This window comes from Aptenodytes forsteri, unplaced genomic scaffold, assembly GCF_000699145.1.
Source record: "Aptenodytes forsteri isolate BGI_AS27 unplaced genomic scaffold, ASM69914v1 Scaffold173, whole genome shotgun sequence".
Taxonomy (NCBI): domain Eukaryota; kingdom Metazoa; phylum Chordata; class Aves; order Sphenisciformes; family Spheniscidae; genus Aptenodytes; species Aptenodytes forsteri.
The window spans coordinates 3357318-3372317 of record NW_008794449.1 but is presented as its reverse complement, the minus strand read 5'-3'; the positions used below and the strand labels follow the sequence as shown (position 1 = coordinate 3372317).

General features: G+C 42.2%; 1 protein-coding gene and 1 long non-coding RNA gene across 3 annotated transcripts in view; one reads left to right on the top strand and one right to left on the bottom strand.

The window, feature by feature from the left end:
• Nucleotides 1-2866: 2866 nt before the first annotated feature.
• On the bottom strand, nt 2867-4125 carry LOC103908108. The gene is made up of 2 exons (XR_658139.2): nt 3962-4125; nt 2867-3794 (listed from the first exon to the last, which is right to left on the bottom strand). It is a non-coding gene; the product is annotated as an uncharacterized LOC103908108 (long non-coding RNA).
• A 279-nt stretch (nt 4126-4404) lies between these two features.
• CHCHD3 (coiled-coil-helix-coiled-coil-helix domain containing 3) overlaps nt 4405-15000 on the top strand; it is a 165367-nt gene continuing 154771 nt past the window's right edge. For both annotated transcript variants that reach the window (XM_009290426.1, XM_009290425.1), the window contains exons 1-2: nt 4405-4565; nt 6479-6566. In XM_009290426.1, the coding sequence (XP_009288701.1) occupies nt 4482-4565; nt 6479-6566 (172 nt within the window). In that variant the 5' untranslated portion in view covers nt 4405-4481. The remainder of the gene's footprint in view (nt 4566-6478; nt 6567-15000) is intronic.

The following is a 15000-nucleotide window of genomic DNA, read 5'->3' as shown; positions in this document are numbered from 1 at the left end:
ATGGTGGTGTTGGGTTAACGGTTGGACTCGATGATCTTAGAGGTCCTTTCCAACCTCAATGATTCTATGATTCTATGATTCTATGAAAGCGCGGGGATCTCTGGGGTGATATATATAACATAATCCAATATACAGTGCAGAGTAGCCAATAGAGAAATAAAGACTAATAAAGTATCCCAGGTACTCTAGAAAGTAGCAAAAATATTTTCTTGGCGTTCTGTATACGCTGCTGTATGAAGCTGAAAAGCAGGAGTGTCGTGGTGCTAAGCACTGGTACACCAAAAGAAAAAGGTAAAGTCCCAAACCTGATCTCGAGGAAGCGGTGGTGGTCTGCAGATAGCACACATCCCGTAGAGCCGTCTCAGACACCAACTAGAAATCCAGCCTCGCTCCTGCAATGAATATGATGAGTTGAACTCACTTTTTTTTTTCCCCTCAGAAAAAGAAGACTAATTCATCATTATTCATTGATCAGGTTGTTAACCTTGATTACTCAGGAAACCAAACCATGCAGATATGAGTCTCCGTGTGATAGCAACTGGTAACGGTGGCTGATAAGGTGCTACTGAGCATGTGGCAAAAATTCAAGCATGCTCTTGTCTTGAACTAATGAGAATAAACACAGACCGTGAGAAGCGAAGCAATGATTGAAGCATTGATTCTGAGATGAGCCATGAACCTTCAGCCTCTGCAGGAGCTGAATTGGGATTGAAAGGGAAGGTCTTCTGCCCTTTATACAACCAGGCCCTCAAATATGTTTGAAAAGATCATTTAGAGGAATTTGATGGTTTAGCTTAATTTGCCCTGCAGTTATAACAGGTACTGAAACTTGTGCCGATAGCACCAACAGAAGCAGGATTTGGCACACCAGGAATGTACTGGAGGTACATTATTTACTCATGAAATCTCATCTTATGGCAGAAGGCACTGCGGGCTGTTGCATCCAACAGGAAAGGGTTAATTTCCAGGTTTTTGAGAACTTGCAGACTTCGCTATAATGGTCATTACTGATAAGGAGGAACCTAGGTACTATCAAAGTCTTTCCATGCTGAACATTTCTAAGGAATAGATGACCATCAAGGGATAACCAGGTAAAGTCATATGGTACAACATGCTCACCGTGGCAGTGACCGAGCAAGATGATCCTCCGCAGAATAAAAACTCACAGCAGGTGTGCAATGAGCCTTTATATGTCACCTCACCTATCAAGTGTTTTCATGGCATTTTTTAAGTCTTGAGACAAGAGTCTGAAATTTAATAGTAACTCGTTCCTGGGCTCATTAGGATTTATTTGTTTCTGAATGTCTGGCAATGCTGTCCTTCACTACTCTTTGGCTATACTTTATAGCGAACAATTTGAGTATTAAGTGGTACAAGAAATATTTCTACCACAAAGGAATATGTCCAGTCAAGGACAAACAAGATTGGAAAAAACAGCACTGCTTTTTAACAAAGGATCAAGCATTTATAATCTGGCCATAAAAATGTGCAGGGTACGTGGAAAAGCACACAGCACCACAAGAAGTGAATGTTTTTAACAGAGTAAGATACTGCTTGTTTTTCAGATACACAGTGAAATACCTGAAGTTTACCAGTTTGAGATGGATTTTCTGCTTACACAAGTCAGAAACGGGTTCAGATCAAACAAGAATCAGAAGCAGTTAATAGGTTTGTATTGATTGCTGCATTTGCATTTGTCATTCCGCTCTTGCATTATCTTTTTTTTTTGGTAGAAATGTACTCTCTAGTAACCGCTGAGGAGAACTGATACAGAAGACCAATGTCCTGCAGCTTTGGCACTGAATGACCTTGGGCATGTCACTTCATCATCTGTATCTTTGAAGAGTTTTACCCTGACTGGAGTAGGACGCAGGTATTTGAGGTAACACACGTATCAAAAGCGCCTGGCTTGGCTGCACAGAACTCCTGTAGACTGATTAACACTACCGAGTAGTAACAAATTACTCTATGCTGAGCTCTGCTTTGATGTTTTGATTACTGCTGCTGCCTGTACTAGTTAGTTTAAACTAGGTTGGGTCTTTCTATGCCACATAGCAGTCAACTCTGTGTACCGCATTGATCGACACTACTCTTAAAATAAGCGTATTATTTACGTGAACTTATAAATTGTTTGAAGTTATACACAGAACAACTTCTTTTTCTAGTTGCAAATTGCTTGTGAGAGTTGTGAACTACACATGAGTTTATTTGCCAGTCGATAATGAATGATTTTTGGACTGCAAATTTGTTGTAGCCTTTTCTAACATTAATTTCTAATACTTTTTTCATCTAGCAATGTCCTTGAAAGAGTTCTCAAACAGGTTTGACAGTCCACAGTGAAAAGCTTCTGACATATAGATAGCTCTGGCCTGCAGCAAACAGTCTTTCATTTCCACCTATTATAGGGGAGCCATAAATTCTGGGGTACCTCAGTCCTGCTCTTTCTACAGTGAGAGAACCTTACAGACACATCAAAATGACCCAAAGCAATTTTGAGATGTAATTCTGCCCATTTGTTCTTTTCCCCCCCCTCCTGAAATCTATGCATATGTTACAGTGTTCTGTAATTTCAAGTCATGCAAAACAATCATAAAAACCCCTGGTAGAAAATAGCTGTTGTTAAAACCTTAATTCCTAAGTATAAATCTTTCTGTTCAGCAAGACAAGAGTATTTTCTCAGGACGCTCCCAACAGAGGACAAATATATTAGAAGAGCTGCTTCCGATTTGGAGATGGGCATTTCCACAACAGTTATGTCACTAACTGAATAAATACAATTTGACCCCCTAAAAACATTCCCAGTGCAGAAAAAAAAGAAAATTCAATACCCTCTCTTTGTTGGTGCTCACAGAGTATCAAGACAGATAGATGCACAGTCCATTTATTCCCTTCAAAACATACAGTTACCAGGATGTTGAATTCTTAATAGTGCCCCCTCATAGAAACTGGTTTAACATCTATAAAAACGGGCACAAACATCACGTCACATCCCTCAAGAGAACAGCTCCTATGTCCTTGATATATTTTCAAGCAGTTTTTATTTGGTAGTAAAGTGACTATCAGCCAATGCTTCAGCAATATCTTAAGCCCCCAGGAAGACAGATAGATACTGCTGAAATGTTGGCTGACAGACATTTTACATCCAAATAAAAATTGCTTGAAAATGTATCAAGGACATGTGAGCAGTTCTGTTGATGCAACGAACACAATGTTTGCATCGATTCAGAGACATGAAATGCGTCAGTTGACACGGGCTGCAATAATCCGTTGTCATCATTATGTAAACACTTCAGGACAAATTTCTTGCAAGGGAAGTGGAAGGCTTCGGTGTCACTTCAGTACAAAAAGGCTATCCTTCCTTGAGCCATGCAGATGAAGGTCTTGGAAGGGGGAAAAAGAAAAGATAAAGTTTCCCAAATATCATGGTTATTATTATTTATATGTTGCCAGTGTCAAAAAGTCCCAGCAGAAGACTGGGGCTTCACTGGGTAAAACAAGTGAAGAGGCCAGATGGTAGGAGAGACAAAACAATGTATATTCATATATTCCAGCTATGTAAAGGCACTTCTTGCCTCATACTTAGGCTAGAGAAATTCAAAGATGTGTCTGACACCATTGACATCCAGAATGCAATACTTTTTCTGATATTATACGCTAAAGAACACCTTTTTCTCCTCTCAGACGTCTTCCCAGCACGCACCTCTGCAATTCCGGCCATCAAGATAGGCCATGGGATCTACAGGGGGGATTTTACCCGCGGAACAGCCAGATCCAGATGCAGTTTATATTGCAGGCTGAAAAGGAAATGTATTATGCGTTATTAACATTATTCATCTCTTGGAAAGAAAACTACATGCCCAAAGGGGCTGTGCCAATGGTAATTTTATGCCGTTATGACGTGGAAAAGGGGAGGAGGCATCAGCTCCGGCCCAGAGCTCCAGCAGAAGCCTGGGGCACTCACCCCACAGCAAGCCATCGGCGTGGCCTCGCTGAGGGAGGGCAGGAGCACACCGCAGAGCTGGGGGGGGCTCCCGAAAGTCCCCTCAGAGCGGGACCGTGTCCCGGGAGAGCCCCAGCGGGCCATGAGGGACGACACTTCCCCCCGCTCAGGGCGGCCAAAGCACAGCCGGGGGCTGGCGAGAACTACACTACCCAGCGGGCACTGCGCAGGGGCACCGCTCCCGCCCCCCCGCCTCCTGGCGCTAAGCATCCTGGGACTTGTAGTCTGCACCCGTGAAGTTTAAACCGAAAAAGTTTCCGCACCCTTTCCGGGTACCTCGCCGCTCCTCAGCGGGGGTGCGCGGTTTCCATGGCTACGGCCTCGCAGCTAATAGGGAGCAGGGTTTTTCCAGGCGCGGGGGGGGGGCCGGGGCGAGCGGCGGGCCAATGAAGGGCGGCTTTGTTGCGGGGCGCGCTGGCAGGGTGGACAGCGAGTCTCCTTGGGGCCGTCCCTGGCCGCGGCCTGGTGGCGCCGGGCGAAGATGGGCGGCGGCGGGAGCAGCACCCGGCGCGTCACCTTCGAGGCGGACGAGAATGAGAACATCACGGTGGTGAAGGGCGTGCGGGTGAGAGCGGGGCTCCCCCGGGCCTGGGGTTCTCGCCGGGGCCCGCAGGGACTCTCGGGGCCTGGCTTGCCCCGAGCTCGGCCCGCCCCGGTCCCTCTCTCGTCTCTTTCAGCCTCTACGCTGCTGGCACCTGCCCCCGTCCCTGCAGCTCCGTCCCCTCACGCCTCGCGGTTGCTCTCCTCCGTTTCCGTCCCCTCTCCCGCAGTGACCTCGGCCCCTTTCCCGCCCCCGCTCCGCTTTTTCAGTGGGGTCTTTTAAGGGACCGGCGAGAGCCGCGGTGCTCAGGTGCAGTCCGGAGGCGTCTGTCGTGGAAGAAGCACGCCGTGAATAGGAAGGTGTCATCGGGGAGCCTTGCCCCCAGCCTGGTTTCCAAAGACGGGCAGCAGAACAGTTGTAGGAGAGAGGTGCAACTAGAAGAGCTTGTTTTGTCTTTCCCTGACCTCTACGTGTGAGAGCTCCTCCCTCTCCCATATTCCGCTCTCTTACACGCCGTATACCCGACTTCCTCTGTGCCTGCAGAAGCATTCCCATTCTTTCCCTGTTTATGGCATGCTGTTGCCTATAACATACCAGAAGGTAGTTTGTGACACAAGACACTTGGAGAAATCTTGCAGCTTAGAAATTCTTCAGTGGAAGACACTGTGGTTCATACCAGGAAGGATAATAAGTTGTCTTTTATTGCTGCTCATAGGGAGGAGTGTTGCAGAATGAACCGTGATAGTAACTGCTGCCTATCTCAGCATACTAATATTTTTTCAGTTCTGGTCATTTAATGCTCTCAGGCAAGTAGGTGACAGTAATGTAAGCGTTCGCAGCAGGGTTCATCCGCTCTGAACCATGCTTAAGTACTGGGAAGGGCTATTGGAATTTCTCTAAAGTATCCTGCATCTTGAAATACTGGAAATAAAGACTGAATGATATCATGGGTACTAGGAAGATACAGCTTCACTAAATAAATAATGTTAGGTGATAGAGCATCCAAAAGTGGGATATACACAACTGTTTACATACGTAAAACTAACTGCGTGAAGTTGGGAGTTTTAAGGATTGGGTTAAGAAATCTTATACTGAAGAGATTTTACACTTGCATATTAGATTGCAGATTTTAGCAAAATCTTTGTAACACAGATTTCTGCCAGTGAGAGGTGTCATACTGTAGATTTAGTGAAGAATTTGCTAGGTAAAATTAGTTTTCATGGGCAGTCAAAACAATATTTTGATAGAGTTGATGTTCGAGGAAACCAATAAAAAGTTCTAAGTTGGAAAACGAAAGCTTTCATGTAATGACTTCTTTAACTTCTGTTAATTTTTTCTGTGGCCTACAAAAGACCTGAAACTGGACATTACTCTTATTCTCTGATTCTGCAAAATTGGTGACAGTATTTTTGTGTGTGCGTGTGTCAACATTAGAATGAACTTAGTGGTTGACTATACCTGCTCTGACCACTTGTGTTGCACAAGTGTTTTGAGGGCTTTATCAGGATGAAGTTCCTCCTGGGTTAAGTGCTCTGCACCTGCACGGTGTGGTATTTGACTGTCATCCAAAGAACTGAGAGAGGCAAAAAGGCTGATTAATTACAGGCGATGTGTCAAAAGGTGTTCTTTCCTTTATCTTTCCCCGTATCCTGTGTTTTGTCATATCAGTTTCTTGCGTTCTGTGAAAGCCAAAATGATCTTGTTCAGCCTGATTGTTTGCGCTCAGAGATGAGCGTTTTGCCCACAAAAAAGGGGAAATACAAAGTTTATTTTGCATTGTTGATAAAATTTTAGCAGCTGTCACATCTTATTTCGGGGCTCTGTGCTCTTTTTTTAAAGGTTTAATTCATTATTGGGGGGAAAAAGGGGGGATAATAATGGGGATAAAGGAGGAGATGCAGTCTGACTCTCTTTGGGTTGGGGGTTATATTTTTCAGCTGTCTGACAGTGTCATTGATCGTATGAAGGAACCTTCCTCACCCAGTGGAAGACCGCAGTCTCAGCACCGATCAGCATCTGGTGCAGGTATGCCCGCGTTTTCGGTTTTTTAATGGGAGGAAGAAAATCAAATGTGCCTTTCAAAGCATTGTAATGAACTCACTGTGATTTCGTAGAGATGACTTTTTTTGACATTAACTTTTTTGCTCATCTCCTTTTGAAGAAGGAAGTAGTTTGTAGGCTTTTAGCGAAGTTATATCACTCTGTATTTTCTTCTGACTGACATTAAAGTGTAAACCACAACTGTTTATTAGACTTGGTTTTCTAAGGTATTATCCATTATTAAAGACTTTGCTTTTTCTGTTTTAAAAAAAAAAATACCCATTCCAAATATGTATTGAGTTCTGAAGTGAAAATTCTTGCATACTTAATCAACACTGAATTTTAGTATAGTGAGCTTTTGGTGAAATATACTTAAGCAAACATTAAAAGAATAATATGCTATTTTCCTATCATGGAATAGTGGAAATAAGTCGCATACGGTTTATACAGATTGATGGCTCAAAATGATGGCTTTCTTAACATTTTATATTTCATTATTGAGCCCTGTTCAAATGCATCAAACGGGCTTCGTACCAGGCAGCCTGCACTCTAATTTAAAATACTTCAGCATGGTGAATATGACATAGCTACTGAAGGAGTGAAAATGAATGGCAGAGATTGGAGCATGTGATTTAAGTTTGTCATCTATGTGAAACCTGGAAGGTTCAAGTAAGGCTTCTTATCAGTGCTCCAGAAATATTAATGATATCAGTATTCCCTAAGGGCTTTTTGCCTCGGTCCTTACAAAAAATCCCATCAAAACTCAACACCCTGATGAAAAACAAGTCCTGTGGCAGTAGCGGGCCTTGCAGCAAGACTTGAGTGAACAGAACGTAGCATCTTTCGTGTGAAGCACAGAAAGTTGGTTTCCTGTTGCTTAATTGAAGGTGTCTGTGGTGCAGGTGTCTATATCTGAGCTGGGCTGCTTCTGTGGTCAGTAGAAAGAAAAAGACGTTTTGGGGGACAATTCATCTGGCTTATTTGAGAATTCTACTTGAGGATGAGGTGAATTGCCCTCGAGGAGTACCGGGGTGAAGAGGTCAGGTGTAAGCATCTGACGATGTCAGGCGAATCCAACACAGGATGTTTTACAAATATCGGGGCCCCCAAATTATGCTGTTTTAGAGGTTTGTTTTTCCACTTTACGGATAGGAAGACTGTGGCATAGCAAAGGCAAGGAAAATATCAGTGCTAAAAATTACTTGAACTGTCACCTGGCTTGTGAAATGTAGTTTGCCCAATAAAATTGCTTAGAATTTAATGCTTCCTTAAGTAAGGTTTGAATGGAGTAGGGCTGTAGTTTCATGCATGGACTGCCAGGTCGTCCATCTTTTCTCTTTTTAAATAGTAGCCTTCTCATTATGTATATGTATTTTGCTGTGGTGAAGAAATTATTCTAGGTATAGGATTTATATGAAATAATACTTGCGCATCCTACCTACTTTCACGGCGGTGCTTTTTGCTTTTTCATCCTTAAACCTGGGTTGTGGAAGTAGTCTTGTGAATAAGGATCTGTGATTTCTGGGATGTGGTGACTAGAGATGAAGGCTGTAATACCCCAGTAATTCTTTGCTAATTCACAGTATGTAAATATCTGGTCCTTTATTTTGTTTCTCTTTGTGTGTTGGAAATAGTGGGGTTTTTTTAAATTATTTATTTATTTTTATCAAAAGGCTTAATGAACTGCTTGACCCTTCACAAGCTTGAGAAACCTTATGCGTATTTTTGCTTTAAGAACTAGTGATTTAGGTGAAGTGCTTGTATTTCGCCAGGAACTATAATCAGTGTTATACCTCAGTTGCTAAAATGATCTGTATTTAAGAGGATTAAATTATACTTAAGTACACGTTACCATACCATCCATTCCTCTTTCATTGAATGTTTTTTGACGAAGAATTACAAACTATTGAATTTCTTTGATGCAGTACGAACAGTCAACCTATTTGTTTAATTTGTAGCTACGTCTAACCTGTCAGTCTGCATTTGTCTGATAAGGTGTCATTACAGGAAGGGCACTCGCTTCAAAGCTAGTGCTCTGCTCACTTAGTATTGAACTACTCTGCGTTAATGGCTGTGGGGGCTGGATCCCAAATCTGGGGATCTTCTTTCCGTGATGCAGCAATGCTGGAGCTTGGTTTCTTGGTAAAGCCTCTTGCACCGTTAATGAGAGACCTCTCTCCAGGCAGCTCCTCCCCTCCTGTTTATGAATCTGGTGATGGTGACTTGCTTTTCTGACAGTGGATCACTCGCTGCTTCTGGAGAGAGTTGCCCAAGGATGGTGGTGTTTGGAGGCTGGCTCTGCCTTTCGGATTGCCAGCTGGGCAACTTTCGAACTTGACAGTTTCTTAGCCTGCATTTGGATCTACTAGACAAAAACATATTTTTACAAAAAATAAAAAAGATGTCTAGAGGGAGAAACTTTAGAGCTATTAAAAACAGCCCTTTCTTTAAGTCAAGCCTTTGATAGCTTTTGGTGGAGGAATAATGGATTAGATTACATGAAAGAATGTGTATCTTGTTGCTTGCCAATATATGATGAATTTATTGACTTCAGTTTGGGGTCTGAAAATGAAATTACATGCACTTACAATGAAATCTGACATCTAAATACAATGTCTTAAAGCATCCTAGCTTGCTTGGATCATTTTCTGACTTCTAAGAAATATAACATGCGCTAAAATATTTAACAAGTGTAAAATCTTTAAAGTATGTCTGTAATTCCTAAAGCAATATTGATGAAAAGTAATTTGGTCAGAAAATGAGCACTTTTTTTCTTTTTTCTGAATGTGTGTTGTAACTAAAGCTTTATTCATAACAGACAAAGGGAATGGTTTAATTCATTTTAGCTTAGTGGATATCTGAAAAGCTAATAGTCTATTATGGAAAAAAAAAAAAAGAACAACAAATGCTTAAATTATCAAGAGTCTCTGCATCTCAGACAGCCATTTTTTTCCCTTTGCAGAAACAGATTACACTGAGGATACAGAGGATTTGTGTCTTTTTTTTTTAAATATATTTTTAACTGTAGTATTTGTTACTATACTGTCCTCATGAAAACAAATTGGTAAAGGACCTGTGTCATAAAGTACTATGTATTGTGTAGGTGTGTGATAAAGTGAGCACTGCTGATGCCTCCTCAGAAATTGGGTTAGACCTGGCATGTTTCCAGTGAAGAAAAATATATTTCTTAGCCTTGTTCATTTGTGTGGAATGATACCTTTTAATTGTGTACTCTGTTGTGTTGGTGTACGTGTCTTTTGGTGGAGTTTCAGTGTCCCAGGGTGTCTTGGCTCAATCAGAAACCTATAAGGAAGTGTTGTTGAGATGTACAGGAACGAGTATGTGAAGAATTAGGTTTTAGTTGGAGATGCAACCAGGATTTAACTGAACTTTAGGAGAGCAAACTTCAGTTTATGAAGAGAGCTAGTTGGTGGGATCCCACGGGATGCAGCTCTGAGGGATAAGCTCAGGAAAGCTGTGAAGTCCTTAAGGGCAACCTCTTCCTAGTGCAAGAATGGTCCATTCCAGTACTCAGGAAAATTAATTGATATATCAGGAGGCTGGTCTGGTTAAACAGGGAGCTCACGATAGAGCCTCAGTATAAAAATGAGGTCAGCAGGAGGTGGAAGCAGAGACAGACTACGAAATGAGTGGGTTTGTGGATGAGGGGAGGGTAGTAGGTGTCATTTACCTCAACTTCAGCAAGGTGTTCGACGCTCTCTCTTCCAATATTTTTATATCCAAGTTAGGACGTTGCAGTGTGGATGACTGGACAAGACGTTAGGTTAAAAACACTGGTTGGACGGTCAGGGTCAGAGGATTGCGGTTAATGGGTCATACTCTACCTGGAGGCTGGTATCATGTGGGGTTCTGCAGGAGTTTGTCCTGTTTAACAGCTTTATCAATGTCCAGGAGGAGGAGGTGGAGTACATGCTCCTCAGTGCAGATCACCCCGAATTGGAGGGACATGGTCAATATGCCCAAGAGCAGGGCTACTATCCAGAGGGACCTAGGCTGGCTGGAGGAATGAGCCAGCAGGAACCTCATGAAATTCAACAAGGACAAATGCAAAGTCCCGTGCTGAGGAAGGAGCAGCCCCTTGCCACGGTGCAGGCTGGGGCCTGCCTGTCTGGGGAGTAACTGCTGAAAAGGAGCTGAGCACCCTGGCAGGCGGCATGGTGCGTGTGAGCCAGCTTTGTGCCCAGGTGGCAAAGAAAGCTAAGAGCATCTTGGGCTGTATGAACAGGAGCACGTCTAGTAGATAGAGGGAAGTGATTATCCTCTTCTATTCAGCACTTTACAGATCACATCCAAAATACTGCATCCAGTTTTGGGCCCCCCAGTAGAAGCCATTGATCAGCTGGAACAAGTTCAGCAAAGGTCAGAGGCTGGAGTCCCTGTGAGGAGAGGCTGAGGAAACTTGTCTTGTTCAAGGTCGAGCAGAGAAGGTTTTGAGGAGGCCTAACGGAGCCTTCCCCATACTCAAGGTCGAGCAGAGAAGGTTTTGAGGAGGCCTAACAGCAGCCTTCCCATACCTATGGGGCTTATTGAGAAGGTGGCAACAGGCTTTTCATGGTGTTGCATCATATGAGGGCAAGAGACAGTGGACATTGAAGCAGGAGAGGTTCAGAGTGGCAATAAAGAAAAACTGTCACGATGAGACCAGTCAGGCATTGGAAGAGGTTTCCCAGCGAGGTTGTGCAGTCTCCATCCTTGGAGGCTTTCAAGGTGTGAGTGGGTAAACCCCTGAGCAATATGGTCTAATCTCAAGGCTGTCTCTGCTGTGAGCAGAGAGTTTGACAAAATGACTTCCTGAGGCCCCTTCCAACCTGAATGATTCTGTGATCCTGTGATTTGACAGTAGGGTGTGAAAATAAGTTTGCTAAGTGCAGCAAAGCATTTTTAATCCTTATAACATAGAAGGGACCACTGTGACCACCTGGGATGGTCTCTTGCAATGTGCAGCCCAAGAGAACATGGCTGAGAACTTTTACACCAGAGTCGTTGCCCTTGTTCCTTGTCCAGCTTTTAGGAAGATTGTTTTTATTTTATTTTAAGAATTATGGCATGTACTGATGGTACTAGTAATTGTGGATAGTCAGATGCTGCATGAAAAAAAGTAAAACTGGAATACCTCATGATAAATGTTGTGGGAGGCTCTGCTTTATTGCTTGTAACTTTGGATTGTTTTGTATTTTCACTTTTTATGAGTATGTGGAAGTTTACAGAGTTTGCCTAAATTCATGCCAGTTAGTGAAGAATCCTCTGCAAATAAATCCCATTAGTTCTGTGCCCTTTAATGTATTAATTGTTTTCATCTACCTTTTTGTTGCAAAAACACTTTTTCTCTGTATAAACTGAAAGATAAAGTAAACTGACATTTCTATGATTTTATTTGTAGAATTCATCTTATTTTTAGAAAAGGAAAAGTTTTAGCAATGCCTGGGTTGATCCCTGCTGTTTACTTTGCTGTGAGACACCTGCAAATCTCAGGCAGTTCCTTTCAGCCACTGACACGGATTTGCGACCTTTCATCCTGATGCAGCAACCATGAGGGCTTGATCTCCCTATTTGGTAGTGTTTATTTTGCCCTCCTCTAGGTACAGCTTTGCATACTCTTTAGAAGGAGGCTTTAAAGTTAACTGGTACTGAAAACCTCTGTGAAATAAATCAAGTAGGAATCCCCAGTCAACAAACTGAGCTGGTCTGTGGACCACTGGTAGCCTGGAAGGCCACGATTTGTGTCTTATAGAATAATATTTTTTTTTTTTTTTTTAATAGTATACTTGTGGTCTTGGTTTGATTTCCCTCTGACCTCGGGGGGGGGAATAAAAAAAAGTTTTTCAAAGGAATGCAGAGATATTTGTGAGAAATGCTGATGACTTGTGATAGGCTTTTGGTCTGAAAATCTTGGAAGCCTCTAATGTAGCTGTTATAGCAGGCATACACACAGCGAAACTGCTGAATATTCTTTGGAATAAGGTTCATCCTACTGCTCTTGATAAAGGAAGTAGGTATATGGTGTAATACATTGACATGTAGAGGAAGGGCAGCTTCATCAGAATGTCATTGTTTCTGACACCCAGGCAACAGTCTGCTCAGATCATGCATCAAAAAATATATACCCTAAATTTGAGCAAGCTGTCTTGGGTATTCTCGCATATGTGACACTGCAGCGCTCACTCCTGCTTTCCTGTAGTTTGCGATATTGCCACTTAGTTGTCGATGAGTTTCTTGGAGATAACTTTATTTTCAGTGATGTATATTGATATTCTTTGGGTGAAAGGTTCGCTATCGATGGAAGTATTTTATTATCAAAAGGTGAAATGTCTTGTAACTCACTAGACTGCTAAAGATGCCAAACTTTTAATGCTGTCACTGTAACAGCAAATCTTTAGTTGAGTCTGACATTCATGTCACTGGGTTGCAGGCGTATAGGGAAGACAGAATTATGCATGGGAGATGAAGCAAGTATTGCATAAATTAAAGTTCTCACTGTCTGTGTGACATGGAAGGTGTTCGGTGAACGCTTTCAGGTGTCTGGATATGTCCTTGTAAAGTGGTACTGAAATTAGAAGGAAAAACTAGCAAATAATGCAACTTGTACATCTGTTTTTGTTTTAGTTCATAGTAATTTGGAGTTCAGGGCTGTGGGAGGGCTTAGTTCACTCTGTGTCCTTAAAGGACAGTATTAACCTCATCAAAAAGATGGTGCATAAGTAATGAATGGTTGGGTAGACATGATGAAAACATTAGAGGATAGGCAAAAAGCCCTAATTTAGGTGTTTGAAAAATTTGGATTGTTGAGTATGGAAAAGGTACATAATTGTATAAGAGTAATATCTAGAACCTTATGAATGCTTGTCTCACTTATGAACAGAATTTTTGTAAGGTGGGAATGCAAAAACCTTGATGTGCCTGGCATATTCTGTTGTCCTGTATTCCCAACGTTTATCCAATTCAGAAGTAATGTTTTGATTCTTCACTGAAACACCGTTTTTGAGATGTCATCAAGACTGCGCCTTTGGGCTGCCCAGTTTAATTGCGTTTTGAGTGCTGATACATCCTGTGGAACAACAGACATTTTGAACAAATGTCCAAAGGTAGGACAAGAACAAATGGCCAAAGGTGTTGGAACTCCTTATGCAAATGTCATGTATTTAAAGCTATAGTCTGATGTTGCGGCTAACCTCATCTAACGGTCTCACGTCTGATCACGTCTGTTCCTGTAATAACTTGGTGTCCAGTGATCTAAACCATCCAGAAGCACCCTACGAGAAGAGTTTTGTACCAGCTTAGCTCCCTTTCAGAGAAGGGAAGCAGGAGCGCACACAGGAGCAATAGTGTCACTTTCCCTTTTTGGTGATGACCGCCTTTTGGAACAGCTTTGCAGATTATGTCAAACTTAAGTTTTTCTTTCCTGAATCAGCTGCTCAAGCAACTTCACCACCCGTCGTCAAAGTGCCAGTGCTAGTGGAAGGGAGTAAGCCCGATCATGCAATTAATGGAGCTGGAGAGTGCAGGCATGGCTCAAGCTGTCTGGACTGTATCTTCAGGAGAGTGTTGCGAGGTGAAACAATCCTCAAGCTTTCGTAGACTAGAATTATATTTTTTTTTTCCCTAAAATTATATTTTCCCTAATACTGAAATAATATTTTTTATGCTGTTCGAGGAAGGGTTAACTTTTTTTTCCCCTAAACAAAAAAGAATTTTCACAGGTAAATTAGTAATAACTAAAAAAAGCCAACCCAACCAGGCCCCTGAAATACCTTATTTATATCTCAGTGTAGTAGTGGACTGCATGAAATACATACACTTAAATATGCTCCAAGAAATGACATTTGTGTTAATGGTAACCTGGAGTTTGACATGATATAAATTTGGTTTAAGTTTGATTGTGCACTTGGAAGGACGGGCCGAATGCAGAAGAGGTCTCTCTGTCTCTCTCTTCCTCTCTCCTTCTGTTTCTTTCTTTCATTGTAATGAAATGATCATGTTCAACTTTGTATGAAAAAAAGTGGTCCATGTGTGGGAGGCATTTAAGGCTAGAATTGCAGTAATTGATTCCCATCTCCCCTCTCTCTTTCTGCTCCCACTATTGCTTTATTTGTTGTTATTCAGTGTTGTAAAGGGAACTAACGAAATGAATTCTGAGGTTTGCAAGGGTTCTGCAAATGGAGGAATTAGATTTTTGAGAGCTTGTGGCATTGAGTTGTGTTTTGTGTGGTGTTCCCCCCCTCCATGAGGGTCAGGGAGAAAGCCAATATATCCCGTGAATATTGTCAAATATTAGGGGGACATTTGATTGACTTATTTAGGGGTTCTCCTTTTGCAACTGATAGAGAACTTTTGATATTCCAAATGAAATTTAAAGGAAGAGCACTTGATGTGTCGGGTCCTGTCCTGCTCGTATGTGTAA